Source organism: Lates calcarifer, linkage group LG19, assembly GCF_001640805.2.
Source record: "Lates calcarifer isolate ASB-BC8 linkage group LG19, TLL_Latcal_v3, whole genome shotgun sequence".
Lineage (NCBI taxonomy): Eukaryota > Metazoa > Chordata > Actinopteri > Centropomidae > Lates > Lates calcarifer.
Genome location: NC_066851.1, coordinates 5,510,906 through 5,538,286, shown reverse-complemented (window position 1 = coordinate 5,538,286; position 27,381 = coordinate 5,510,906). Strand labels below are relative to the sequence as shown.

The 27,381-nt window shown below is 39.9% G+C and overlaps 4 protein-coding genes across 4 annotated transcripts; 1 reads left to right on the top strand and 3 right to left on the bottom strand.

Moving 5' to 3' along the window:
* Positions 1–1,628: 1,628 nt before the first annotated feature.
* On the bottom strand, positions 1,629–6,535 carry psma6a (proteasome 20S subunit alpha 6a). The gene is made up of 7 exons (XM_018695138.2): positions 6,345–6,535; positions 5,480–5,574; positions 5,251–5,332; positions 4,570–4,725; positions 3,984–4,162; positions 3,259–3,353; positions 1,629–2,702 (listed from the first exon to the last, which is right to left on the bottom strand). Exons 1-7 carry the CDS (start codon positions 6,418–6,420, stop codon positions 2,645–2,647), a joined length of 741 nt encoding a protein of 246 aa, XP_018550654.1. The 5' UTR covers positions 6,421–6,535; the 3' UTR covers positions 1,629–2,644.
* A 173-nt stretch (positions 6,536–6,708) lies between these two features.
* On the bottom strand, positions 6,709–17,097 carry prorp (protein only RNase P catalytic subunit). The gene is made up of 10 exons (XM_018695220.2): positions 16,268–17,097; positions 15,861–15,999; positions 15,498–15,732; positions 15,100–15,392; positions 14,836–14,883; positions 14,556–14,688; positions 9,161–9,268; positions 7,577–7,725; positions 7,029–7,227; positions 6,709–6,917 (listed from the first exon to the last, which is right to left on the bottom strand). Exons 1-10 carry the CDS (start codon positions 16,716–16,718, stop codon positions 6,777–6,779), a joined length of 1,896 nt encoding a protein of 631 aa, XP_018550736.1. The 5' UTR covers positions 16,719–17,097; the 3' UTR covers positions 6,709–6,776.
* Positions 17,098–17,565: 468 nt separating this feature from the next.
* Positions 17,566–22,666, top strand: ppp2r3c (protein phosphatase 2, regulatory subunit B'', gamma). The gene is given in 14 exon segments (XM_018695221.2): positions 17,566–17,780; positions 17,950–18,074; positions 18,671–18,775; positions 18,909–19,021; positions 19,413–19,510; positions 19,631–19,701; positions 19,847–19,979; positions 20,369–20,394; positions 20,396–20,425; positions 20,750–20,825; positions 21,017–21,153; positions 21,777–21,914; positions 22,028–22,087; positions 22,175–22,666. Coding segments are annotated over 14 exon segments (1,374 nt in total). The 5' UTR covers positions 17,566–17,713; the 3' UTR covers positions 22,370–22,666.
* A 696-nt stretch (positions 22,667–23,362) lies between these two features.
* Positions 23,363–26,785, bottom strand: fam177a1 (family with sequence similarity 177 member A1). Its single transcript, XM_018695219.2, has 5 exons — positions 26,657–26,785; positions 26,000–26,185; positions 25,743–25,809; positions 25,434–25,531; positions 23,363–25,264 (listed from the first exon to the last, which is right to left on the bottom strand). The coding sequence occupies exons 1-5, from the start codon at positions 26,723–26,725 to the stop codon at positions 25,049–25,051; spliced, it is 636 nt and encodes a 211-aa protein (XP_018550735.1). The 5' UTR covers positions 26,726–26,785; the 3' UTR covers positions 23,363–25,048.
* Positions 26,786–27,381: the final 596 nt, after the last annotated feature.

The window sequence follows — 27,381 nt, the reverse complement described above, 5'->3', positions numbered from 1 at the left end:
TGAATATATTTGTGGAGATGGTGGGGGAAGACGTGGAAGATGGTTCTGAATGGCAACTGAGGCACTCACTCAGTTTGGAGTAGAATGCCTTCATGTGTGTAGAGTAGATATCACTATCTTGGTAATATTACAATATATATAAGATCATACAGATCCTAGCATATGATCAGCAGCATCTGACAATATTACGATTATTCAGGAAATTACTTAAACCGTGTGCCTATCTGCTACCATCAGTCTGTCGGTCTGTATAAATGCCTTTATCAAAGCATGACAGCTGAGTTTCAGTTCTGACCCGCTTCTCTATATTTTCATATAATGCATGTCACACAGGAAAGGGCTGATAACCTGACAACTCGCTTCCACTGAATGAGGAACTGGCAGTAAATTGAGCCTGCAACGAAGTTCTTCCTGCTGGGTGTGTATGTGTGCATAGGAAGAGATAAGAGGCTTTGGGAAATTTAGTGTGTGTGGAATGAGGCTGATTGCTCAGTCATCTAAATCAGGAAGTTTTTTGGAGGGTGGGGCTAAGGGGGAAGGGACAGGAAATTCCCAGGAGCAGAACTCTCAGCTGTTAGCGACATTCCTGCTTCTCATCCTCCAAAGAAGGGAATCGCCGCAGAACAACAGGATGCTTCAGTCAAACACGGGGAGGTTTTTATTTAAATTCGAGTAAAATAAATGGTCACTTACGCAATTCTGTGATCATTTGTCAGGCAAGTTTTAAGTACAATCCTTTTATATTTCCAGTAGATATAATGGATTGTACAATAAAATATTGCAATATATTAGATTTTAAGCCAGGGAAATGTATGCCTAAATTCTTCACACAACAAATCACAACAAATTATTTTCCTCATTAGACAAAGGGAAACAAATGGCTTAATACGGCTAGTCTTTTTAGAGTATATTAAAATAGCTGCTGTAGACCTGTTACTATGCAAACTGGGGGTAAATAGTAATATAGTCGTCTGACCAAGTTACATTGGTAACATTCCATATAAATCCTTTCAGCTGTTTTTATTCAACTTTTTATGCCAAGTTGTTTAACAATAATTCAAATCTTGGCGACTGACTTCACTGGTCGTAAAAATAATGTTCACACTCCCACCACAGGAAGCATTAAGGTGACAGGTGTACACTCTGTAGCCACTTTATTAGGTAAACCTGTACAGTCTTATGAAATGTAATCCTGTTTTGCAATAATGTTTTTTATGATGCTTTGAATGTTCAGGTGTTTGTTGATGCTGTCATGAGGTGTTACATGTTTAAGCATTAAGGTCAGAGTCAGCAGTGATGTTGTACTGGACTGCACAATTTTCAGAGGGGTTTTTAATACTCTGCCCTCTTCATGTTTGTTAAAGGGAGGACAAAACACTGGAAACACAATGTAATGTAGTCCAGTATAACACCATCTTTAACTGCGACCTCAGTAATAAACACATAAATGAATTTACACACTCCGATAAGGAGAACCTGAACATTAGAAACTTAAGGCAAAGATTATGACAGAGCTCATTAGGTAAAGGCATAACATTTTAATCTCACGTCTGAGTAAGATAGTTTGGACCAGTTAACATTTCCTGTGTGAATTGAATGCCATCAGATGAAACAGAAAACAGCCAAACTTAAGTGTTCAATAAAAACATAGTTTAATAGAAGTGCAGTAATGTACAGCAACGGCAGCAGAAGGGAGGAGGATCAAGGTAGAAGGGAGAGAAAGAAATAATTAGAGACTTCCCATTGACATTGACCTGAGCAGACCTAAATAGGGGGTGTGACAGTTAATGACTGTCACAATGGGAGGATTCCCACAGCTGTTCCCTGGGTTATCACAAGTATATCAGAGGATAAACATCTAAAACCAGTAGAGCTAAAGACAGTAGAGAGGAGAGACTTTGAGGCAGATGATTAAAATGAGACAGATTCAGAAAGTACAAGTTGTGGCAGCCCTGAGTAAAGATGGTTAGGAAGCACTGTTTTAAATACAGTGACTCAAGATGCTACTACACCACTGAGACTGAGTCTTGAGAGGTATTGTGCCGTAGTTGTAGTGTTACCACACCTCCATCTTCCAATCTGCTCATGTCACACTCAACGACTGAAGTCATTTGGGCTGAGCTGCATACACAGAGGGCACTGAGGTCAGTGGCTGTCTGACACATCATGACCACGGAGCTTATCAGGCTGATGTGTCATATACAGTGAACTGATGTGAATGTCCGGCATCTTTCCAGGCTCTGTGACATGTGGCAGTCGGCTGAAGTGAGGATGTCTCAGTGTGGCTAGAAGGAAAATGCAGGAGGGGTCGATATGTGGATAATATTGTGTGTCCAGTCAGGTCCTGGCTACGCCCAGGGAGGATGGAGACGGGGTGAGCGCCACAGTGGGGACACAGACAGCACAGCTGGGTAACATTTTATTGCCCACCTGGTGCAAAATGAACATATTGTTCCGTGTTGTTTTGTTTCGACCTCCCTGTGTTGTGCTCCTCCTCTGAACAAGATGATACCAGCGCCTCCTTTATCTTCCTTCTAGGCGAGACCTTTGTGTAAGGGAGGTGGGGTTTTTTTCTGGTTTTACCATTCATCATCCTTTTCTGAGTATGTAATGATGATGGCTGCAAAATGGCTGCCAACTTTTCTTACTCTCTCTCAGACAAAGCCACCAGGTGAGCATCAATCTCAGACTCTGACAGAATCCTGGAACACAAACACACAAGTTAACGGTCATATTTTTTGTTCTGCCAGATTCTGTGGGCCATACACACACACACACACACACACACACACACACACACACACACACGGTGAGAGCACTCTCGAACATGTAAGCCCTTACTTTGATCTTATCCCTGGTTTTAGTTGGAGGGAATTTCCAGTACAACACTTGTGTGTTTTTCTCAAATTTTAAACGCAACCCCAATACATTCGGGACAGAGCCAAAACATTACCAGGTTTTTTTTCTTCAAACTACTTTTCAGTTTCAGCACAGTCATAAAAGACTTCAAAAGGCTGGAATGATGCAGCTGCATGTTTTGTTGAGCAACAACAAAGATTAATTTGCTTTTCATTGCTTCTGTGAAATTTATGACAGAAGCTAGGATAAACACATGCACCTTTTTCAACAATAACCAACATTACTTTTTCTTTGTAATATCCATAATGTGGCCTCTGGCCAATGAAACCAGTTTTCTGTCTGTGGCAAGGATCAAATTTTGGGATATTTTCTGTCCCTCTGTCTCAGAAAAATACTCACTTGAATCTAGGTTCCTTTGTGGTAACAACTCCCACCTCCAGTTCTGAGGGCTTGAAGTCGATGGACAGTACAGTGGACAAACATGAGATAGCCGTCTGTTTTGAGAGGATAGAGGGGGAGAAGAGGAGGGAAGCATGAAAGACAGCGGAGGGGAGAGAAAAAAATAAACATCACATCTCAGAGATAGAGGCATTTGGAAACAGTAAGAAGCTTGTAGTGTCACATAGTCTAGAAAGACAGAACATGATATATAAATTCATCAGGGATGCTTGTGATTGTAATTGGAGTCAATGTGCTCTGCTTGTCTACCAATATTGAATTGTGGAAGATAAATTTAGACATATGTCACTTCATTGCTTTGTTTTACTGTATCAATTATCAGGATTCTTACTGGTATTTACACTTTGCACAACTAAATCGATTACTATAGTATTGATTTCTACCAAACAACCTGTCTAGAAAACATTAAGCAAAAGTTATTGACATTTCCAAAATTCAATAACCAGTGAAAACCTGGGAATGTAATACAACTTGTTTGACTGACATCCCTCACTTCTACTCAGTGGGGTTATTTTAGGACAAAGTTCCAACATAGCATTATTAATGACTGTTCTATGATAAAACAAAGGAAGCTTTGCAACACTCTTTGTTGCACCAACAGTGTGTGTGTATATATATATATATATACGTGTGTGTGTGTGTGTGTGTGTTTTTGTGTCTCATACCTCTATAGTTTGCTCATATGTCCAGTCCAGCTTCTTCTTGACTTTCTTTTCCAGGAAGCTGGTGGCCTCTGTCTGTTTGACTCCAGCTGCTGTGGCTTTAAAGCCACAGTAGTAGCCAGCTGGATCACACTTATACAGCTGTGGGCCTAGCTCTTCATCCAGTCCGACCACTATCATACCTGGAGGAAGGGTGAAGGGATGAAGGGCAGAGAAAGATTAAAACAGGACAGTAAGAACTAAAACACAGAGGCAAAGTAATTGATTTAGCATATGGTTGTAGCAAAAAACTGAGTCATTGTTTGGTGGAAAGTGACATGTGGATCCATTAACAATTTTAGTAACCTTGAGCAAGAACACACAGGCCTGATTAACATCAGCTGTCAAAGAATGTGCTGATATTCTGATGGAAACCCTGTGAAACACAGTTTATACAATACAGGAACACTAAACCTTCTCATACTAGTTATTGTCATATAAAAACAGGTTTCAGTGTAGGCCTTAATACTGTGATGCTAAAATAAAAACTTCCACCAGTCCATTAAGGACCTGTTTCTATTACATACAAGTACACATGGACACCACTCACAGCATCCTAGCGGCCTCATCTCAGCATTCTGTGTGTAGACTTGGCAGATGTCAGCCATGCGTTTACACAACATGTCCACAGGAATCTCATAGCCATACTTATACATCCAGTTAGCTGCTTCATATCTGGCCCTCTGTACCTGAGACCTGCTGTCAGCTGTGGGGGAGGAAGAGACAGAAAGAGCATTACAGGCAGATGAATAAAAGACTGGACAAATACATTAATTAATATAAACACATTCAAGTTGCTACTTTTTAGCAGAGAAAGAATAGGAAAAACTTTTGTGTGCAAATGGAGCTATAAGATGAAAGGAGTACTGTAAATGCATTGATTCAACATGGTTGTCAACAAGGCAGTCACTGACCCAGTTAAATGACTTTAAATTACTGCTAAAAACAGGTTGACTCTGGGCTGCTCTGGAATAGTGAAAAGATATGAGCTACAGGTTTTTTTAGTTTTCTATTTTGCTTTGGACCTTGTACTACCACTTAATACAAAAAGGTAAGATTTTATTTCCTATCTTAAAACTGGATTTGTGACTAGTATTGTGTAATGAACTTCTATAATCCAGTAATCCAGTAACTGCATTTCCAGCTCCAAAAATGAACAGTAATACTACTGCAAAAAGGCTACATACAGTATGTGGACTTTTCACAGTCAACCGGACAAGAAATAACTTACCAGTCATACCGGTCATAACACAGCCAATGTTCTCAGTGATTTTGAACAGATGTGTGACCGTCATGGAGTCCAACAGCTTGTCCTGAGAAAGACACAAGACAAAAACATTACTAACAGATCAATGTCCAACAGCGATACATGAACCATAATGACAACCGGGGATCACACGTTTTTCAAAGGCACAGAAATACAAACATCTGTGTGTTTCTAATGTGTCCGTTTTACTGACAGGGACTTTCTTCTGTGTGACGACCACAACACAGTCCTTCCCTCTGACTGCTACAGAGGTCAGTCCTCCTTGGTTGATGGCTTTGAAGGCATACTCTGAAGACAGACAGATGGTTAAAAAACAACAACAACAACAACAATAAAACAACAACAACAATTAGAGGCTCCTCTGACTGATTTTGCTTTTAACCAGGAGCCATGCTAACTAGTTGTTTTGCATGTAAAAGTACACACACGACTCTTTAACACAATGTATACTTTTGCAAAGTAGTATTTCATTTTCACAGGTTTTCCTTTGACAATATCTGTCCCAGGTACGAGGCTGTAACACAGCTCAGTTATAATGAATCTATCAAGAGAATGACTGAAATAAAATTGTGAGAATAGCTGAAATAGTGTGCTACTTAACTGGTAACTATATGAGTTAACAAATTAAGAACAAAACAAAATGTAATATACAAGGGAGTCCAGAAGTTTGACAACACATTTCTATTGACTTAAATGGGAAATTTATTGGACCGCACAGTAAATATAAAATATGTATAAACAATAACTAATTAGATAACTTGGCAAAATTACACAGCTAAATTTAGCTAGCTTGGGGATCTGTTAGCTTGTAAACAAAATGGTAATAGCAGCAATGAAACGACCCGAGTTAGCTCTATTATTATTTGACTGTTTAGAATTAAAGTTAATAAAAATATTAAGAGCAGTTATTTTGACCATAGCACGCAAGACTGAAATAGTTCCATGTCCAACACTGAACTATGAATGAGTAAGCTACAAGCTGCTAGCTAATGTTAGCCTGTTAGCCAACAGTGATGACAGAGCAAGTTGAGTTGGGGTTCATTTCTTTCAGCACTGACCGACTTGGTAGAGTCTTCCCTCCGGAGAGAAGATGGTGATGTGGCGGTCAAACCCTGCACTTGACCCCCGAGACATGACGGCTGGAAAAACTGAGGTAAACTGGTGTAAACTGAATCTGAAACTAAACTGAGAGGCAACAGAGGCAAAACATGGCAAATATCTGCTCCGGATGTGATCTGTCCGATTGAGGGTTTCCACATCCGGGTCAACTTCGCAGCATTGAAGTTTTTGGACGTTCTCTACTGACAGTTCCCTGCTGTGCCAGCCACAAATGTTTATAACATTTATTAATTAAAAAAAAAAAAAAAAAAAATTTTAAATTGCTGTTGTTGAAAGTTGAATCAAAAAGTACAGGCACTTGGATTGTGGCAAATGTTTTGTTTATTCAAGTTTCACTGTAATATTCAAAGCAAATGATTCACAGAAGTGATTTACTGTGCTGTACTGTGCTTTTGCGTGAGGCAAAGCCATTGTTGTGGCACTTCATAGGTGCTCCTGTCCTCTGTGTCATCATAGGGAATGTGCCACGAGTCTGCTGAAGTCTGGACAATGGTGTCATAGGGCAGGATTCTCTAAACACACACACACACACACACACAGTTAATTGGTATGTTTCTTTCTCTGCACCCAGTTTTCCACCCTCTCCTCTCATATCCGTCCTTCCTTCTCCTGCTCCTCCTCACCTGAAATCGGACCCTTCTTCCTGCGGTGATGTGTCCATCCACCACCAGCTGGTGGCCTCTCTGCCATTTGAAGAAGAGCCGTTTGGTGGCTCCGTCTGGCAGGCAGGCCTTGTGGTCCCTCATCAGGTCCCTACTCACAAACTGACAGTGATTCCCAGAATGCAAAGTGGCGTACAGCAGGAAGGGGTCGTCCTCCGAACTGACAGATGCAGACAGGAAGGTGTGAGGTAAAGAGATTACAAATTAAGCCTCTTGAGAACAAAAATTTGGTTATTGAACAGATGTATTGCAAAACCACAATGTGCTGAATACTACATGTGAATTCATATTTTCTATTCTGGTTTATTCTATTAGTCAGCCACCCACAAAACCCTTTCAGTAAGTGCAGTGTGAATGAATTGCAGCTGCAGGACTGAATCAATAAATTGCAATGAGTCCTTGTTTTTAGCATTTTTTGTTGCTGCTCCTTTAACTCCACACACATTCGCAGTAAACAACCTGCAATCTAAATGTGGCCATACTATTCTTCTTCATCACCAGGTGCTCACATGTTGTCAGTGAAGAAGCAGTGGGCTTTTTGCTGGATAAGATTCATGTTGTGTCGCTCCCAGGATCTGGAGTGATGCAGCATGTGTTTCCTCCCCAACACCAGAACGATCAGGCCCTGACGCTCCAGCTCTGACACCACCGTCAACAACTGAAACACATACACGCCTTCATACTTTTACTTACACTTACTCAAAAAACAGAACATTGCTATGTAATCACACAAATATCTGTCTGGATGCCAGCTCTGTTTACATATACAACCACACCTTAGGATGCAAATAGTAGCTCTTACATGACCAATACAGCTTTTAAGACAGGTTCTAACACTGGCTGTTGAAATGGGTGTGTGTGCATCTGTGTGGTAGATCAGAAACCACAACATTGCACGTGAAAAAGACAGTAAAGATAGACAAATGATTTACAGTAATTTTTACAGAAACAACATGGCAGTATTACAAACATACAAAATGTGAATTTTACATCACAAATGATGTGTTTAGATGTTCTTACACAATATAACCAACAGTTATATGCTATGAAATCTTGGGAATTCATATACCTAGTGTGGCTACAGTGAGTCTGTGGTCCTCAGAGGAGCCTTAAAATGTCATACATTTATATTATCTGACCTTAAAAGGCTCATATGTTGTATATATATGGATTTAACCATGCCAGCAGCATGGCTGTGTTGGTGGCATGTTGACTGGTCACCCACTAACTTTATAGACATACTGATGGTCCCCTGAGGATGAAACCTAATGACGATCCTCTGGCTTTTCATGTCATGCCACAATAAGGTTCACATTTGTGATTTTAATTGAAAAAGTCATGGCATTCCCATCAGCCTCAGCTGTACTTTGTGTTTAGTGATAATTAGGAAATGCTAACATGCTAACACCCTAAACTAAGATGGTGAACACACTGTGTTCACGCAATAACAATGCATGTTAGCATGCTGATGTTAGCATATAGCTTAAAGCACCACTGTGCCTAAGTACAGCCTCACAGTGCTGTTGCTCAATTCCAATTTCATTCACACAGGCTTTTGAATTATATCTTCTGTCAGTGGTCCTGATGTAAATTTTGGTGACTTTGCATTAATTTAAATTATATTAAAACTTTTGCATAAGCCAGATGAGTAGATAGGGAAATAAGTTTGTCAGTTTGGACATTCCTTTGTCTTGGAGCTACATAACACCTGAGAAAGATGTGACATATTCAGGACAGAGAGACAGACACACACACATACACATTCTGACAGACAGGACAGATGTGGGCAGCCAGACAAGTAGGCTAGGTGGTGTTAAAATCAGGTATTGGCCATTTATAAAGGCACCTCCTACACACATCTGTCATGCACATATACACACTGCAGGGTTAGTCATTGTGCAACCGGCAGAAAAGCCCCTGGGTTGGACAGACATACATGTAGGAAGAAACCACTAAAATCTAGACTTTAGAACTGTATGAGAGAGAGTGTGTGTGTGTGTGTGCAAATAGACCCTATAAAATATAAAGATCAACTCTTTTCATCTCTTTTTGTACCACATTTTGCTTGCATGTGCACCTGTGTGTATTCTCACCGTGGCTGACTGCCTTTTGTCCGCGTTGGTATTTGCTACATTCAGCCCGTCTATGACCACATCAAAAGCTGGCTTCCTCTTCACAAATGCTTTGAAACGCTCCAACTCCTAGAACAGACACATGAATAGACAGAGGAAAATATAGACATAAATTAACTGAAAGAGAACATGATACACTGCAGAGAAAAAAATAGGTCACTGGAAGAAAGAAATGGATACAGACAAGCAAGTTATATCTGGATGTTTTACCTTGCTGAACAGTTTATATACTATGACATTAGACTTGGATGAAGCTTGAATGTCTGCACCAAATTTCCTGGTATTCCACCCAAAAGTTATTGAGGTATTTCCTTCTGGACCAAAACTGGTCCAACTGACTGCCCAACAGACAGACATGACCATCTTTACAGCAGTGCTGACAGTATCGCTAAAAATCAAAACAACTGCACAACATGGACAAAAATTGTTGCAGTTCTTTATGTGGGTAAGACAAAGGAAAGACAGGCTATATACTTGTTGCCTTTATGTTATTTGTTTTGATGTTATCTCTGGCCAGAGGCAAAAGTCCATTAATTCACAAATAAGTAAGACAACCACTCACAGACTTTATTCTTAGGGGGGGGGGCTTTTTAGCCTTTATTGATAGAACGAGAGACAGGAAACAGGGAGTGACATGCAGCAAAGGTCCGACCGGATCGGGAGTCCAACCAGGGTTAAGCTGCTCTGAGCACTGAGGCCCATGCGGTACAGGCCCTAACCATTTGGCTATGGGGCGCCCCTGGCATGTGTGTTTTTTAATCATCCATCTGGTATGACGGTGCATTATCTCAAATTTTAGTCAACTGTATTTCTCATTCCCGACTATAGAGAAAAAAGGGCTGATATGTAAATGCATTTGAGTATAATGCCGGACGTTCTCATTTTCAGTAAAGGTAACAGTCATAAAAGCTAACAATATGACAGACTAGTTACCTGGATGTGAGACTAAATGTGTGGTACTGAAAATGTACAGAAAAAGTCTGCAGGACTCTCTAATAACAACATCAAGGGTTGGTTCCTTATTCTGGTTGAGGAGCGTAACTGAACTCCATCCTGTGAGCTCGCTGGCCTGATGGTTGGCTGATTTTCTCACTGACTGATCACAGGCCTGCCAGTAATAAATCTACCTGGCCTTTCCTTCTCGGTAGTGAGATGGCGGAACACCAGCTGGCAGTGTGACTGCCAACACAGCACTCTATGTTATGATAAAGTTTTCCAGCTAAACTGTGAACCTACATAATAATGATTTCTTCCTCGTGCAACTGCACTGGTTTTAGGTTAGACTAGATTAGATGAATATGATGGTGGGCTACTGTCAGCTGACTCTCAGCTGTGTTGTATCTATTACTTTTGATTACACTTTATTGCATTGTCCACTACTCATACTAACTTCCTCTAAAGGTGCATCAAAACAGTATGTAACTAAAAAGTGTAATGTGGCATCTGTAGATATTTTACCACAGCACCTAAGAATGCAGCAAATAGTCTCAGACCCTGTCCTGTCCTTCTGACCCACCTGTGGGTCCCAGTCTAGCCAATGTGTAACATACTGTGTTACCATAAGAGGAGAGTAGTGCTGAATCTTAGAATAGGCCAGCACGGGAACATTGTTGGTACTTTCACTTTTAGAGAGCAGCAGTATGGAAATAGGCTGCTGTGAATTCCCCTGGACTTGAAACTTGACTATGCACACACTATCACACACAGTGTGCATCATAAATGTGACCGTAAAAATGTTAAAAAGGCTGTAATATTCCTCCTCTGATTAAACTGTGATCTAGATAAAAAACGCCTGCCGAGCCCTGTTTATGCTCCAGTGTCTATTTTGATTGCTTTGGTTCACCAAACACACACAGACACGTCCACTGTGGGATGATGATAAATAATAATAAATTCTGCAACAGACTTGAGATGGGGCAGATGTGTGTTTTAGGCGGGAGGCAAAAGGAATTATAGAATAACACTGATGGGTGATAGACCGATGTGGAGTGGAGAAGAGGCTGTGGTGATTGGATTTAATGAAGAAATTATCTAAAAATCTAAAATGAAAAACTGCAGAAAATAAAAAGATTAAATTGCCTAAGAGAAATTAAGAGAGAATGACGGAGAAGGAGGAAGAGAAAGGCGGAGAGAAAGTCCAGTATAATTATCCAGGGACTTTCCAGAGCTGATATGTGAAACCAGTTCATTGTGCTGCTGTGAATACATACACACACAAACACACACACACTTGCATACATAAGCTTACAGAACCATTTCTGCACCACAAAGCACAACAGTATTCTGACAACATTCCCATCAACATTACCACTGACCTATATAATGTAAAAAATCTAAATACCAAAGAGCAATAACTGAGTGCAGGATGCACATAAATACACCAGTTAAACATTTTAATAAGAACTTCCTGTTGAGTGCATCTTAGTTACTCATTGTCTCGGTTTATGCTAAAATAAATGCGAGTAAACCTGTATATGGAAGTGTCCATGTCAACCTAACATGCTGAGATGGTCTGCAGCGTGTTTATATAACCTCATAACTGTCATACATACAGTGATGTTGTGTAATGTGCAACTGCAACTGATCTCAAAGTGCTATACTGAAGAAGAAAATGCTCCCTGCACATACTTATAGAACCTACTGTAAACTGCACTACTTCACATTATATTAGACATTACATTAGTATCACATATTCATAAAATTATAATTGGCTACAGATTTTTGGGGAAGAAAGTCAATACCAAGGAAACTGAGACAAATACAGCAGTAATACCAGATAACTATCGTTATATTTTAGCATTTCATTACTTTTGAATTCCTCTGATTGTGATTTTTGGTGTTGAAATGCAACATTTGTAGTGAATTAAAATTAGATTAGTTTTTACTTGTTAAAAACAGACTACACCACCTTTCTTGTTTTAGTATCTGAGGCTTGTTAGTCTGTTGAAATGAGTTGAAATGTGTTCACCACAACACATAATGTTCCTGCTGTCAGGAAAACTGTGCATGCCGGCTGGTTATTTAACTCAAACAGTGTGGACCAATGTAATGCAGTAGCAGCTCATCATAAATACGACCTGGTGTTCCATTTGTTCTAAACTGAAAAGTGATTAAATATAATGTAATGCAATACATGCCCACTGGAAACCTCATATATAATGGCTGTTGGTTTGTATTAAACTGCACAGGGCTCACTTGTTGTAGTGCCAAAATGCTCAGACTTTTGGTGTTTGACTTGATCTGTATCTGCCTTATTATTTGTCTCAGCATTTATCATCTATCTGCATCATGCCTTCGTTCTAGCTGTCACAACCACAATCACCACACAGACAGTAAGACATTATTTCTCTTCCACTTTGAACCAGTGCCCTTGCTCTCTTCCTCAATCTGTCCCCTGATGCATCTGTTGCTTCACTGTTGTCTGAAGCACTGTGTTTGCCCTTAAAATGAATTGCCTTAAATGGGTCATTAATAAAGTTGAGTTAAACTGCACGTCTGTCTGCCTTCCTCTGTCTGCTCGGCGGGAGGTAGCTGTGATCCACATTCACATGCTGCTCCACATGCTGGAAATCCCCTCAATTTAACTAACTATTCCTCCAACAAACTCCCCCTGCCTACAGAAAAACACAAAGGAACACATGAAAACGTTCTCTGTGTTCATAAATTAAACATGACATATAATTAACTACATATTCTAGATGTTGGCAGATTTTTTTCTGGAATATTCTCAGGTGAATAATGTTGTTTTTTAAAGTTTATTGTCACTGGCATTATAAAAAAAATACAGCCAGTACATTCCAATCCAATGAAAGGCTTGTACCCTGGCTCTTTCTCCACACAGACAGTGCACATTTGCACGCAAGTTAAAGTGATGACCGCCTTCTTTTGGTTATAAAAGAGGCACACAACTTAAAAGGCAGTTCTCCTTTTGATAACAGCAAACAGAGCACACACGCGCCCTGTTTGCTGGTATCAAAATCCTGATTGTCAGTGGACTGAAGCTGTCTGTTGAGCAGATGGTGTGACTCTCCTCACTTTGAAAGCTTTAAAACCCATGAGAATGAATGAGTGATGCTCTCATTAACACACTGAGCCTGCACACACACCACGTTTGCTCCCTATGACTGGAAGAGCGATGGTCTGACCCGCCTCGAAACATGCAAAATATGTCATTTTCATATGTTTAACTTAAAGGGATAGTTCGGCATTTTGGGGAATTCCCTTAGACGCTTTCTTGCTAAGTGTTAGATGAGGAGATCGCTACTGCTCTCACATCTGTCTGTTCATTATGAAGCTAGCATAAAGAGTGGAAACAGTGGAAATCAGCTAACTTCTACCAGCACCTCTAAAGCTCACTAACTAGTATTTTATACTGTGGTTGTTAAATCTGTACAAAAACTGAAGTGTAAAAATGTAATACAGACTATTTTCATAGCTTAATGCTACAGAGTTTGAAGAGTAGAAACTACAGCTAGTTAGTTGTACTGACCTATCCCAGTCAAAAAAAGACCAACAGAAATCCTGAAACTCTGGGGATGGTGGACGTGACTGGGCCATATCATTCTCTGTGTCATGAACTAATTACTAAAATATCAAAGTCATATCCGTCCAAATAAATGAATCAGTACAGTCTTTCCAGATGGAGAGCGAGCTGCCGCCTTACTGTGCCTGAAGCTAAACTTTAAACGTCTAAAAACTAAAAACGTCTCCTGAGGGAGACGTGTTCACAGGCTGTTTCCATCTCATTCATAGAGACAGTGACAGTGATTGTGTGAACGAGTCAGAGGTTGATGAGCTGTTTCAGTCAACCTCTGCAGCCCGGTGCTGCAGGTGAACCAATGGCGCCATCTGGCACCAGATGGAACTACTGTACCATGCTGCTGACACACCAGCCTCAAAATACAATACACAGCTTTATGACTATTTTTTACACATTTTTAAAACAACATGGAATTGTTATTTAGCATCAATTATTTCCTATTCAAAAATTTCAAACTGAACATAGCTTAAACATTCTGATGTATTATTACTCATGTCCTGTATTAATCTAAAGGCTTATATGAAAGCAGATTGTATTTGCTGGACAAACTGCAAGTGCAAATCAATTAATACGACTTAAGTTCATCAAATATATGGTGAATAATCTGTTAATGCCCATTAGTAATTTCAAAGCTGCAAACAATGACACTAAATAAAAAACTGCCTGCATACTATATCTTTAATCCTGCTAGAGATGCATTAAATCTACTTAAATGACCATAGAGACAATTGTAAAGGCACGGAAACCCTGGTTAGTGTGTGTTAGTGTGTGTGTGTGTGTGTGTGTGTGTGTGTGTGTGTGTGTGTGTGTGTGTACCTCTGGTGTAGTCTTTTTAAAAACATCTCGTCCCTGAATGAGGTCAGCCATCACTCTGTCTTTCAGCTGTTGGTACTCCTCGGCAGTCAGCTGGATGGACTCTAACTCTGACCCACAACACCTACACAGACCCCTGAACACACACACATACAGATATATATGTATATATACTGTAAACACATATATACAGAACAGACAATTTTGCCAATTTACAAAAATGGATTAAATAACATAAGCAGCTAAGAAGATTCCATGTTGAAACAGTAGGTGTTGTAATTACTTTGGAGTGGCGCTGGTCCAACTTCCTGTCCATTTCTGATCTGTGAGACTGAAGACAGAGAGGAAAAGACAGACAGAGAACAGAGTAATGACAGCAAGGTAGCACATAGTTATAATGAAGTCTTGTGCAGTTGAGCACATGTCCCTATGCCCCTTTTTTACCCAAATTATGCTTTTAAAAGCAGCACTTTTTACCAAATTATTCCTCATTATGATGTGCATCCAGCCTCAGTTTCCCACCATAGCCAACCAACCGCTGTCATACCTCTCAAACCAGGTCTTGATGCTTCTGGTGAGGCTGTGCGGGGGATAGATCTGGTTGTTCCTCATGTGCAGCAGAATCTCTATCAGCCTCTCCTGGTGTTCAGACTGAGACATGGCCTCTGCTTCCACCTGCTCGGTCCTCACTCCCTTAAAAAGAGCGTCCCATGTCTCATGGTGTGGCTTCAGTCCCTTTTCAATTAATTCATCATAAAGGCCCCAGGCAGTCGTCATGTCACCATGTGACATTGCTGCTGCAATGATATCACCAAAGTTGCGTGGTGATGGGGTAAAGACCTATTGGGATGACAGTTTAAATAGGTGATGATATACAAAGTGTGGCATGTCCTCCAGCTCCACTGTGATTTTTACATGCTTTCTCAACAAGCGATAGCTCCTCACCTTCTTAAGCTGCTGCAGGATGCTGAGTGCCTCCCTCCACCTCTCTGTGCGGCTGAAGGACTTGATGAAGAGGCTGGAGGCTCCTGTTTCCAGAGAGGAGAAATTTCCCCGCATGATGTCATAGACATCAAACACCTCAGTATCGTGGCCACCATTCACACATATTGTCAGGTACCGTAGTAACAGCTCATAGGACAGTGTCCCTGTCTCCATGGCTACAAAAGTCAGCAGAGACCTGTGGCAGAAGATGTAAAAAACACACACACAAAACCTTAGACAATGACTACATGTCTAATTCCAAACAACCACAAAATGACATCCACAAAAATCACAGACACACAAACACACTCGTTCTCCTCTCACTTGGTAATACTGAGCTCTGCCCCAGAGGTGAACAGTGCATTAATCATCTTGATGTCGAAGCGTTGCGGATTTCCCAGAGACTCCTTCAGCTTCTTCCACTCAGCAGCAGAGAGTGGCCGGTCAGGAGGCTGCACCTTTCCTGAGAAATATTTGTGTTTAGTGCAGAGACAATTATTCCCATGCATTTTCATGAATTCATTGAGACATCAGAAGGCATTGGGAAAAACATCATTTACAAGACTCTGTGTGTCTTTTGAGCAAGTATAACTATAAAAAATATTTGTGCACATAAATTTGAATAGTCTTACTAGTGCTAAAATCTGATTTTCGAGGTGTTGTAAGACTGTAGAAAGTTTCTCTGAGTGTACAAGATACCTAATAAAGTAGAAAGTTCCAGTGTGTCCCACCTGCTCCTTTAGTTTTCCTCTCTTCAGCCTCCTTCTCAGGTTCCTCCTCACCCACAGAGGCCAGAGCTGCTTTCCTCTTCTGCATCTCTGCTATCCTCTTTGCCGTCCCCGCAGAGAATACAGATTTGGGGAAGGACGGACTCTTCTTTATACTGGAGCTCTTACCTCCTCCATCCACTTTGTCTTCCCCCAACTCCTCTTGTCTATGTCTGATGGCCCTAGATTTTACTCCACCCTGTCCATCAGTGTGTCCATTGTTCATTCTGACTGTCTGTCTGCCACCTGAGTTGGGGTTAGTGTCTCTGCTGCACAGAAATCGTGCTGTGGGAAGCAGCTGGGATGACTTACACAGAGAAGAGTTAACGATGAGGAAAGCTGAACTTGTTTGATGTAAAAAAGGCTTTAGGGGGTTCAGGCATATCCTGACTTTGGATATGAAGGTGGAGCCCATGTTATTAAGTATAAACTCCAGGCCTAGAAGAACTGAATGTAATTTATTCTTACTCAGCTTCACGTTATCCTACATGCCATCTACAGACTTACATACCATCTCACCACAAATCTGACACATGCTGTTAGTTACATGATTCGGGAACGTGGAAATGAGACTAACCTGCTAACCTTGATCTTTCTAATTACCAGAAGTAACTTCGATAACCATCACTGTCTTTGGCTCCACATACAGTTATAATCATTTAAAGCTGCCTCATACCTCTCTTCGATGTTCAAACTGAATAAATTAATTCAGCTTCGTTTTCTCTACAACACTTCATGGGTAAACACAACTGTAGGCATGACTTTAGTAGCTGGTCGCACACTTTGACGTCATCAAGGCTTGACAGCTCCGTTTCAAAGCAGCTGCGTCAAGTTACTAGAGAAAGACCGGAAAATGCTATTTGGTTACAAAATAAAAGGGGCAAAATGAATCCCTTGGAAACTGCAATACTGAAGAAACAAAAAATATTTGTTAATAATAATGTTTTGGAAAAAATGTCGATTTCATATGAATTTTCTAAAGAGTTGCACGGAAGCAGCTATATTATTTTGTCGTTCATGTACTGTATGTACATTGTGTTGCTTTAACTTGTATTTCATGCTTCCTGTTGATCCGTCTTCTTCTACTTCTACTACTTAAAGATTGCATTTAAACTTAGCAATTGATATTTGATTTGAATCTATGGCAACTGCTATTACCATAGCCTGTATGCTTGTTACCTACACTATTTACTCATAGACTGTATTTACTTTGCTTCCTGGGTGTTTACAGGATTGGCCTTTATTTTGGATTTCAACCGGAAGCCACATTCTTGTTCAGTCAGGAACTTGACGTCGTCCTACTTTGGGGTAGCCTAGCTACTTTTGTACACAAGTCAATTTTTCACTATTTTCGACTTTGGGGTGAGAAAACTCTTACTAATGATTTTTTTAGATTAACTTCGGAGCAGCATGGCTAAAGAACAACAGCCTCACTGGTCGGATATTTTGAAAAGGAGGATAGCAAACTCCAAAAAAGGTAGGAAAGAATGTAAACTTTGGCTATCGTTAGCTAGGCTATTTTATTTGGATTGAATGTACCCAGTTAAAGTCGTTTAACTAAATCGACATTAATATTTACGCTTGCCAAATACCTTTCATTTAACTGGTTTTGGATATGTGTTTTTCATGTTCCTGCCACTGTACAGATGAGAGAGGCGAAGAAGAAAAGAAAGCAGAAGAAACTGAGCTGTTCACTAAATATTACACTGAGTGGAAGGGAGGAAACGACAAAGACCAGTCCTACAAGAACATCCCACGATTCTACTATCGGGTGCTGTTAGAGTACATGACATTTATAAACCCAATGAAAGTTGTTGTACTTCGTGTAATTTGGATTGTGTTATGATTTACACTGTAACATTACACTACACTACACACTAAATCAGTAACAGCATATAAATGTCTTTGTACCATCTAAAGAAAAAGATAAGAGTACAAGGACAAGGCATATAGTCACATAGAGAAATTAAGACAAGCAACTGTATGTCTGGGCTCCGTTACATATTATTAATATGATATCAGAACAATACAATTCAGTGAAATGTAGTTTTAACAGTAGTAACTGATAATTTACACATTCTGCAAGGTGCCTGATGATGACCTGATATACAGTTCAGCTGTCTGACAGTGAGATGACTAACAGTGATGCTAATGCTCTTGCATTACAGTGGGATACAACAGTAATACGGAAAGAACATTGGAGAAAATGATGAAGATAATGATGTTGATTATGTTATTACTGAGTGTGTGTAATTGTGAGCAGAAAACAAGATGCCATGATGCAGGGCTTGGTGTTTAATGATGAAGATGTGCAGAGGTGAAACTAACTCAGGTCATGATGATGATGATGATGATGTTGATCTGCAGCTACCAGCTGAGGAGGAAGTATTACTTCAGAAGCTGAGAGAAGAATCCAGAGCTGTGTTCCTCCAGAGGAAGAGCAGAGAACTGTTGGATAATGAGGAACTGCAGGTAAAACACGTCACAAAAAAACGCACATCAGACACAATATAAAGACATACCTCTGTATGAATAACAGCACTGTATGTTTTATAATTGGCATCTATTTAGCTACCTTTTTCTCTCTCTGTTTGTCTCTGTGTAGAATCTGTGGTTCCTGCTGGATAAGCACCAGGTACCTCCAGTGAGTGGGGAGGAGGCAATGATCAGTTATGAAGCCTACCTGCAGGTGGGGGAGAAGGCTGGGCCCAAGTGCAAGTAAGTAACAGGAAGCAGTGTCTTACAGGCAACAATGCAGTTGCCCATGGCTGTAGTCTTTAATAGATCATGTGTGTTTTTGTTTGCACCAAAGATTTCTGCTAGATCAAAGGATGTGTCTGGAAAACCCTTCTATCATTCTGACTTTATCTCCACTTGACATTAATGTGTCAGGTAGAAACACATAAAAGCTTAATTGCAATGTGATAAAACATGATCACACAAACTACCTCTGGAGGTTATCAGAGATGTATTTGGCCAGATTAAACAACTCAATTTAATTCTGTACCTTTAGGGAGAACACGTTAATAACCGATATGAACAGGGGAATTCTGGCTTCAGATTGAGGACATTAATAAAAGAGTTTCTCCCCGTCTCTCCTTTCCTTCAGAAAATTCTTCACAGCCAGAGTGTACGCCAAGCTGCTCCACAATGACCCTTATGGCAGAATCTCCATCATGCAGTTCTTTAACTATGTCATGAGGAAAGGTCTGGAGCTTCATTTGGCTGTCTTGTTCTGCCTTAACTCTTTTCATGTTTCATGATTTATCTGTAGATGAATATTTTGGCACTGACTGTTTCTCATGTCTGTTGTCTCTGCACATGTAGTGTGGCTGCATCAGACCCGGATAGGTCTGAGTCTGTATGATGTGGCAGGACAGGGCTACCTCAGAGAGTCGGTAAGGACTTCCATCACTAATGGCAAATTACAGTTTAAGTGATGTACAAAGTTTAAAGTCAGTAGCAGCTAGTGGCAGAATTGTAATATGCAGTCGTATTGAAATTTGAACTGTCAGGAAAGGTGACGTTCTTCATTCTGTGTAGGATCTGGAGAACTACATCCTAGAACTCATCCCTACTCTGCCTCAGCTGGATGGACTAGAGAAGTCCTTCTACTCTTTCTATGTCTGCACCGCTGTTCGCAAGTTCTTTTTCTTCCTCGACCCACTCCGAACAGGTGAGACTGAACCCTGTAAACCTCACCTGTAAAATGTGGAATACTATGTACTTAAGCATAGTGTGGTCTAGGACTGTCATCGTGTGTCCATACATCATGTTTGAACCAGGACAAAGGACATGCAGAAAAAACTGGAGACTTGTTTGATCAGATCAAAAGCTTCAATGATCCCTGTTGGGACTTTGGGTTGTTGTAGCATCACATTGTAGGAAGTCATTTTTAAAATGATTCAACAAAAAAAAAAACCTGATGAGCATCTTAATTGACAGCAATCATATTTCCAAGTTTCCATTCCAAAAGTTTCAAATATGCACAATTGATACTAATGTACAAATGGAGATGATCTGTGAAGCCACATTTTCATTATTAGATTTTTTCTTCTCTTTCAGGAAAGATTAAAATCCAGGATATATTAGGCTTGCAGTTTTCTGGACGACTTGTTGGAGGTAGAATGTTTTTTGTTTTTATCACTCACATTTCTTCACTTCATTTTCATTTATACTGTATTTAGTTTATTTAGTTAAGTGTCTGCACTACCAGGCAGTAATTAAAGTAATTAAAGGACCAAAGCCAAGATTTTTAAAGTATCTTCTAATTGTAACAGACCACCTGAATGATGTATTGTAGACTGTATTATAAGGATTAATACCGTCTTTTTCTTATTCTCTTACAAATGGATCAGTATTGCGTGGGTCATTCATTGTTAAGCCTGTACTCCCAGAATTTTGGCTTCATCTCTCACCCTCTTTTTTCTCCCACTGTGCTCCTAGCTGAGAGATGAGGAGCTATCTAAGGAGAGTCAGGAGTCCAACTGGTTCTCAGCCCCATCAGCTCTGCGAGTCTATGGTGAGAAAACATTATATTTATACAATGCTTAAGATTCTTTAGTGTCCGTGCCACAAAACACACTGTTACCTGTGTTAAACAAATTTTTGATATAATACTTAATTAACTTGATTAAATATTGGTAGACATAAAGATCAGAGACTATAGCCTGTCATGTTCATCTCTGGATTTTTATGTCTCTCCCTCTAAAGGCCAGTACCTCAACCTGGACAAGGACCATAACGGCATGTTGAGCAAAGAGGAGCTTTCACGCTACGGCACGGCCACTCTAACCTCGGTCTTCCTGGACAGAGTGTTTCAGGAGTACCTCACCTATGATGGAGAAATGGTATTATCACCAAGTCAGCATCAGCAGCAGCACTAGCAGTTGTAGTAAACATAAGATGGTTGACAGATGAAAAGGAAAAACCTAAAATGTCTAAGTAAGCTGTTGTGCCAGAACATGTTCAATGCTCCTTGACATAGATTTTCTAAGTTTCTGCAGTATTCCCATTTTGGTGTTTTGCTGATGGTCATGCAGAACGCTGCTGAACACTTTGCTCCAAAATCTCCCATAGTTCAAGTGGGTTGGGATCTGGGGACTGTGTGGATTATAGCAAATGATTCATTTTCATTTTTATATTAATCAAAATCATACAGGGAGCCCTGTAACCAATATAAAAGTGTCTGCGTTTCTGGTTTGTCTTCTCATTTATTCAGGGTTTTCTTCTAATTGCTCACTCTGTATGTTAATGTTCAACTCAAAAAAAAACTCATAAAGTTAATCTTCAGCTGTTCATTGAGTCTCTGGGCAGATGACACACACATTTAATGACACTTTTTCATGTTGAGAATTATATGGTTTGGTCTAAATCTGATGCATAATTTTAGGTGGGTTTTGCAGGTATCTGTGTGCTGGCAGAATTTGGATATATCCTGTACATAACTGTGTCTCTATCTGTTTTATGTCAGGACTATAAGACCTATCTAGACTTTGTGTTGGCCTTGGAAAACAGGAAGGAGCCAGCAGCATTACAGTATATCTTTAAACTTCTGGACATGGAGAATCAAGGATACCTCAATGTCTTCTCTCTCAACTACTTCTTCAGGGTATCAGCTGCACACCCCTCACACACACACATTAATAGATTCACAGTGAAGGCATACATTCAAACAGTACAGTACAGTTGCTGATGACACTTGTGTGGGTTTTTGTACTTCAGGCCATTCAGGAGCAGATGAAGCTGCACGGTCAGGAGCCTGTCTCCTTCCAGGATGTCAAGGTATATTGTCCCCACACAGTGGACTTGTGATCATCTGTTAAGTCAAACTGAGTCAGCTGAAACATTGTGACGTCTGTCTCTCCTCAGGATGAAATCTTTGACATGGTGAAACCCAAAGACCCCTACAAAATCACTCTCCAGGATCTGGTTAACAGTTGCCAGGGTGATACCGTCACCAGCATCCTGATCGACCTCAACGGTTTCTGGACCTATGAGAACAGAGAAGTCCTGGTTGCTAATGACAACGACAGCAGTAACACAGCTGACCTCGATGACACCTGAGAATGATTATGAGTTTCACAGTGTCCACTCCCAACAGTAAAAAACACGTCCACTGAAACCCAAGTGTCAGCAGGACGTTGAACCCTCACCTTCTGACTCAGCTCCCTCTGGATAAGTTGCACTAAGTAACTGTGAAAACCTCTAAATGAATGGTAGGAAGGGGTGAAAGAAATGAAGCAACCATGGTGCTTTGTGTTACTATTGTTCTGTGTTCCTTCTTGTTTTCCTGTAAATAAGACCTGTTATACATGTTTTTGCCATTGACCTTTTTAAAATAAATATTTCCTTTTCTGACAACGCCAAAATGTTTGGCTTTTATTTCTATAATAAAAGCTCTCTATCAGTAACACTGAAATTAAACAGGTGTGAGAAAACCAAAAAGGTCAAACTCACCATCATATAATACAGGACTGATTAACTGTCAAATGTAACTTTAACTAGCAGCTACAATCAGTACTTTTATACTAAGTGGATTGAATGACTGTGCGTAGTGTGAAAGAGGGCACTCATGTTGATGAACCAGAGATTTATCATCTGACTCTGCAGTTCCCCTCAGCTCTCCAAAGTCTTTTAGCATTTTTCAGCTCATTGTTTTGGTTTTCTGACCCACAGATTTACCGTTTTATTTCACTCTCACCATTCTCACAGCTCGTTTTTGGCCGCAGCAAAAAGATATAAAACATAGAGGAGCATTTAGCAGCTCAAGAGCCAGATGTTTCCCTCAGAGACAAAAACAGAGCTAGGAGACTGAATATTGGACTCACTGCTGGATACGTAAAGAAACTGTTGCCAAATCAACTTAAAAGATGATGATATATTAAAGCTTTGTTCATGATGAAACAAAATGCACAGGCCAGAAAATTTCGGAGAATCAAAAGTTATTTAAAACTAAATAAGAGAAGAATTTTATTACATAAGAGGGATGGGATTTATAACAGTGGAATAATTGTAAAAACTATTTTGATGTGTTTGATAACAAAAGCTACAAATTAACATTTTTAATGTTTAAAGGCTTTATTAAGACACAGAAAATATAAATATATATATACAGATTCATTAAGAGTTTCAGTTAAAATACTTTTTGCATATGTTGGTTTTTATTTTACACCATAAAAAGCATGAAGATCCTTCACTGACTACTGCAGTGAAAGACATTTAGCCAAGTGTTGTTAACACACTGAATATTTCACAGTCAAATGTTAATATTTCAGTTACTATGTTGCCCATAAATTACTTCTTCAAATTGATCATTTTGAAAAGAGCAGTGTGAAATTTCTTAGGGTTGGTAATGAGAAACGAGAGGGTGTCCACAGTGTCTGGTTTACTTCTGACTAAACACTGCTGCTCTGTTCTAATAAGATCCGAGGCCTGTCCTCACACCACACAGACACATCAGTGGATAAAAATAATTAATAAGAAGCTTCTGACAGCTCAGGCAAGGACACTTACAGAATGAACTCTCAACACGCATGAAGGTACTAGCAATGTATGTGGGCAACTCCATTTCCCAATTTAATGCCACAATCATCAATCAATCTGAGTACTAGTTTGATTTTCAAAGATTTAGACTATATTAATTTTATTACTGAATCTACATTAGCTGCGTTGCCTGACTCATTTTTGGCAAAACAATTATTAATTCATGCAAGTTGCTTCTGTTTTTCAGCTGTTTCAACACATTTTACATTGTGAGAAACACAAACTAAAGAAAGCAGGAACCAGATTCTTCGAGGTTAATGGTTAAGTCAGTTTTAACAACAGACTGCAGCTTCAGGCCTGAGCCAGGAGACGCACACTGGCCCCAGTTACTCCAAGACTCTGACATGTTGGACAGTTACGTTTGTAGGGGCACTTAATACATGGGAAAAATCATCATGCCCTGGCACAGTGGTCCACTGTATGTGCATTTATTGGACCAATCTTTGCCAGCAAATGAGTAGAAGTACAGATATGACCTCTGTCCAATCCAAGCAGGTACAGTGGTATTTGTGGACAACTTCATAGAGGGCACAGCAGGATTATCATATGTATTTGGATTCAATATTGGCTTATGACTGTGCTAATGAAACTCAATGATTCAAAACTGGTACATTTTAAGTCTTTGTCTCAGCAGATGTTTTATAGGCCTATATGCAAGGTAAGTAAGTACATAAGTTAAGTCAATGCTACTTGTTCCTTTTCTTAACTTTGTTTGCTATTCTTCTGTGTTTCTTAATTCCAGTCATGACAATACAGCAACGACAGGCTGAGATGAAGAGTAGAATATATTCTCAGTGCAATTCAATAGTACAGAAGCCTTGGCAACTGATTTCATCACTACCTGGTCATTTGAAAAACTGACTGAATTTGATTTCTATTTCTCAGTAAAAATTAAATCCAGCACTTATTTCACCTTTCTCAGCTGATGTTAATTTTAAGTGAGTTGAGTGCAGTCCCAGCCTATGGGTTTAATAAATGTCTTGCATTCTTTAGCACACTGTACATAAGTTTACATTTGCAGATAAGGCTAGTACAGCCACTTCCACAGCCCTTTGAATTCATCCCTGCACTGTATACGAAGATCTCTTTATAAAATAACATAGAAAAATAACAATATTATTAATCTATACAGTAAATTAATTAAGGTTTTGCCTGACAGAAATGCGTGAATATTAGACCTTTGTCAATGAGTGTCAGTATTCAGGAGGGGAGAGGGGAGGGGACTCTGTTGGTGTCTGCAGCGCTGAGAGAAGGCTCAGGTTCGAGCTCAAAGCTAATGTTTACAAAGGACGCGCCAGACGACTCTGGCTGCTCCACAGTGGCAGCATGAGGAGCATCCTGCTCGCCTCGTCGCTGCTCTGCAATCCGACGCTCCGCATCCTCAGACAGACGGTTTTCCTCCTCTTCCTCCTCCTCCTACAGGAAAACAGTGTGTGTGGCATTTAACACTGGATATGTGAGAGTTAATGTTTGTGATCCCGCCCCTTCCTGTGTGTACACAGCTTTTAAACTGTGGCTTTATCCATATTTACCTGACACTGACATACAAGGCACAAGGTTGTGTGTATGTGTGTGTGTGTCCTACCTCTTTTTTCATACGGTAGTACTCATCAATTGCATACTGGTACTTAGGAGTAGTGATGCCAAAAAGAGAAGCCAGTCTCTCTCCCATGTAGTCACACACTGCAGTAAACACACACATATTCAATACAGGTAACTTAGCTTTTTGTTGTGATAATCACACCAGGACCAAAAGTAACCAAATACAGAAAAGTGTGAAACATGCTGTAAAACTTTCATGATTTCCATGACTGGTTAAAAAAAAAAAAAAAACCTCTCTAAGACATGGGCCTTGCTAGCATGAATACCAGATCTTATGTTAAGACTACTTTACCTGAGATGGTGGAGGTGGCCATTCTCCACATTTGAAACCAGAAATATGGACCCCAGGTCAATTTACCCTAAAACATATATAAAGAGAAACATGACAGTTAGATCACACACCTGCTGTCCAAACACAGAAGAACAAATCATAATCATGACATGATCAGTGCTAGAGATTACCTCTCTACCTCTCTAAACAACAAAGATCCCAGGACTCACACCGGGGATAATGTGTGAGATTATAAGAACTTTTTAATCTCCGCCTACCGGATCTACGGTGACGACTTCTTTCTTCACAACATCCTCCTCTTCTTCCTCTTCATCAGTGCTGTACTCCTCCATGGTCTCACCGTTGGCAAAGTAGATGGTCTTTCGGGGAACCTTCACCCTCCCCTGACTCCTCGCTGAGTCTCCCATCTCTACACTGTCAAAGTCTGTCACCCCTCCTGGACTCTGAAAGTAGTTTAAAAGACAAAACGTGTGATATCTCATCACCGTGAATATTACAGAATGTAGAGCGTTGAATGATTTGTAAATGCTTGAGTAGCAAGGCACCGGTATAACAGGTTTAACGTGCCCTCCTATACGCTGGTGACAATGGGCAGAACGCAACTAACAGATAAACATAACAAACTTTTCTAAATAAATTATTCAAATATGGCCAAATTTAGTTATATTATTTACCTCCAAATGTAGTGCAGCTACACATACGTGTAATAAAGTAAATCATCCTAAATTCGCCGACAAAACCAACAGCAAATCACTGGTTCGTTAGTTAGCTTACTTCAGCTAACGTTACTTTGTTTGTTGACTGTTAGCTAGCTTATCAGCTGAGGAAGTAATTCGGTATGAATTCAAATAAGTCTTTATTTAATTATTCACAAACACGACGAAAGTGACGAAAGTTGTAACGCGTGGACTAACCTTCTCACTTTCCATAGTTTGCCCCAGGGAAACGTTGACAGTAGTTAAATACAACGACAAATCTGCCATCTCTGTCACTTCTTCCACCTCACTACGGTGTAGTTGTCTGTGTTGCACGAGCCACACTTCCTGTCTGGTTTTTCAGAATAAAATATTTTCTCGCAAAGAACTGGTCATTTGACATTTAGTGATACTTCCAATACTTGTATTTGGTGGTAACTATTGTGTACAATAGTCCCCAGTGTTGAGAGAAGTATCCAGATCCCTGACATAAGTAAAAGTAGCAGTAATACAATGGAAAAACTTAAAACTTAAAAAACGTACACAACCAAAAATACATAAGAGCAATCAGATAAGTGTACTTCAAGTATTAAAACTAAAAGTACTCATAATAACTCACACTGACATGTCCCTGAGTGTTAGTATTATTAGATATCATATTATTGGATTGTCAATACTGGTGCATTAATGTGACTACCCTTGTAGTCTGTCAAAGTGGAGCTAATTTGTAACTAATTATTCTGTTGTTTTATATATATAAAAAAATATGCTTTTACATAAAATCATAACCTGAAAATTATTAGACATAGACAACAGTAGCTATAGTTACAAGAACCTGTGGTGAGCATATTAAATACTGTGCATTGTAATAAAATTAATGAAACCATCCTGCAGTACATAAAATAGGCAGTGTTAGCTCCACCCTTGCTTTTCCTACAGTGGCA

Bases quoted from the DNA above. Each gene is read 5' to 3' on its own strand.
- psma6a (XM_018695138.2), bottom strand. From the start codon at position 6,420: ATGTCTCGGGGGTCAAGTGCAGGGTTTGACCGCCACATCACCATCTTC. The intron at 4,726-5,250 runs GTAAGTTATTTC...CCTCCCCCACAG, and splicing joins TGTTATGACCGGTATGACTG to CTGACAGCAGGTCTCAGGTA. The intron at 3,354-3,983 runs GTATGAGACACA...CTCTCAAAACAG, and splicing joins CATATGAGCAAACTATAGAG to ACGGCTATCTCATGTTTGTC.
- prorp (XM_018695220.2), bottom strand. From the start codon at position 16,718: ATGGGCTCCACCTTCATATCCAAAGTCAGGATATGCCTGAACCCCCTA. The intron at 15,393-15,497 runs GTGAGGAGCTAT...TCATCCCAATAG, and splicing joins TCCTGCAGCAGCTTAAGAAG to GTCTTTACCCCATCACCACG. The intron at 14,689-14,835 runs GTAATTACAACA...GTGTGTGTTCAG, and splicing joins TGGACCAGCGCCACTCCAAA to GGGTCTGTGTAGGTGTTGTG.
- fam177a1 (XM_018695219.2), bottom strand. From the start codon at position 26,725: ATGGCAGATTTGTCGTTGTATTTAACTACTGTCAACGTTTCCCTGGGG. The intron at 25,532-25,742 runs GTAAAGTAGTCT...TGTTTACTGCAG, and splicing joins GGCCACCTCCACCATCTCAG to TGTGTGACTACATGGGAGAG. The intron at 25,265-25,433 runs GTAGGACACACA...GTTTTCCTGTAG, and splicing joins ACTACCGTATGAAAAAAGAG to GAGGAGGAGGAAGAGGAGGA.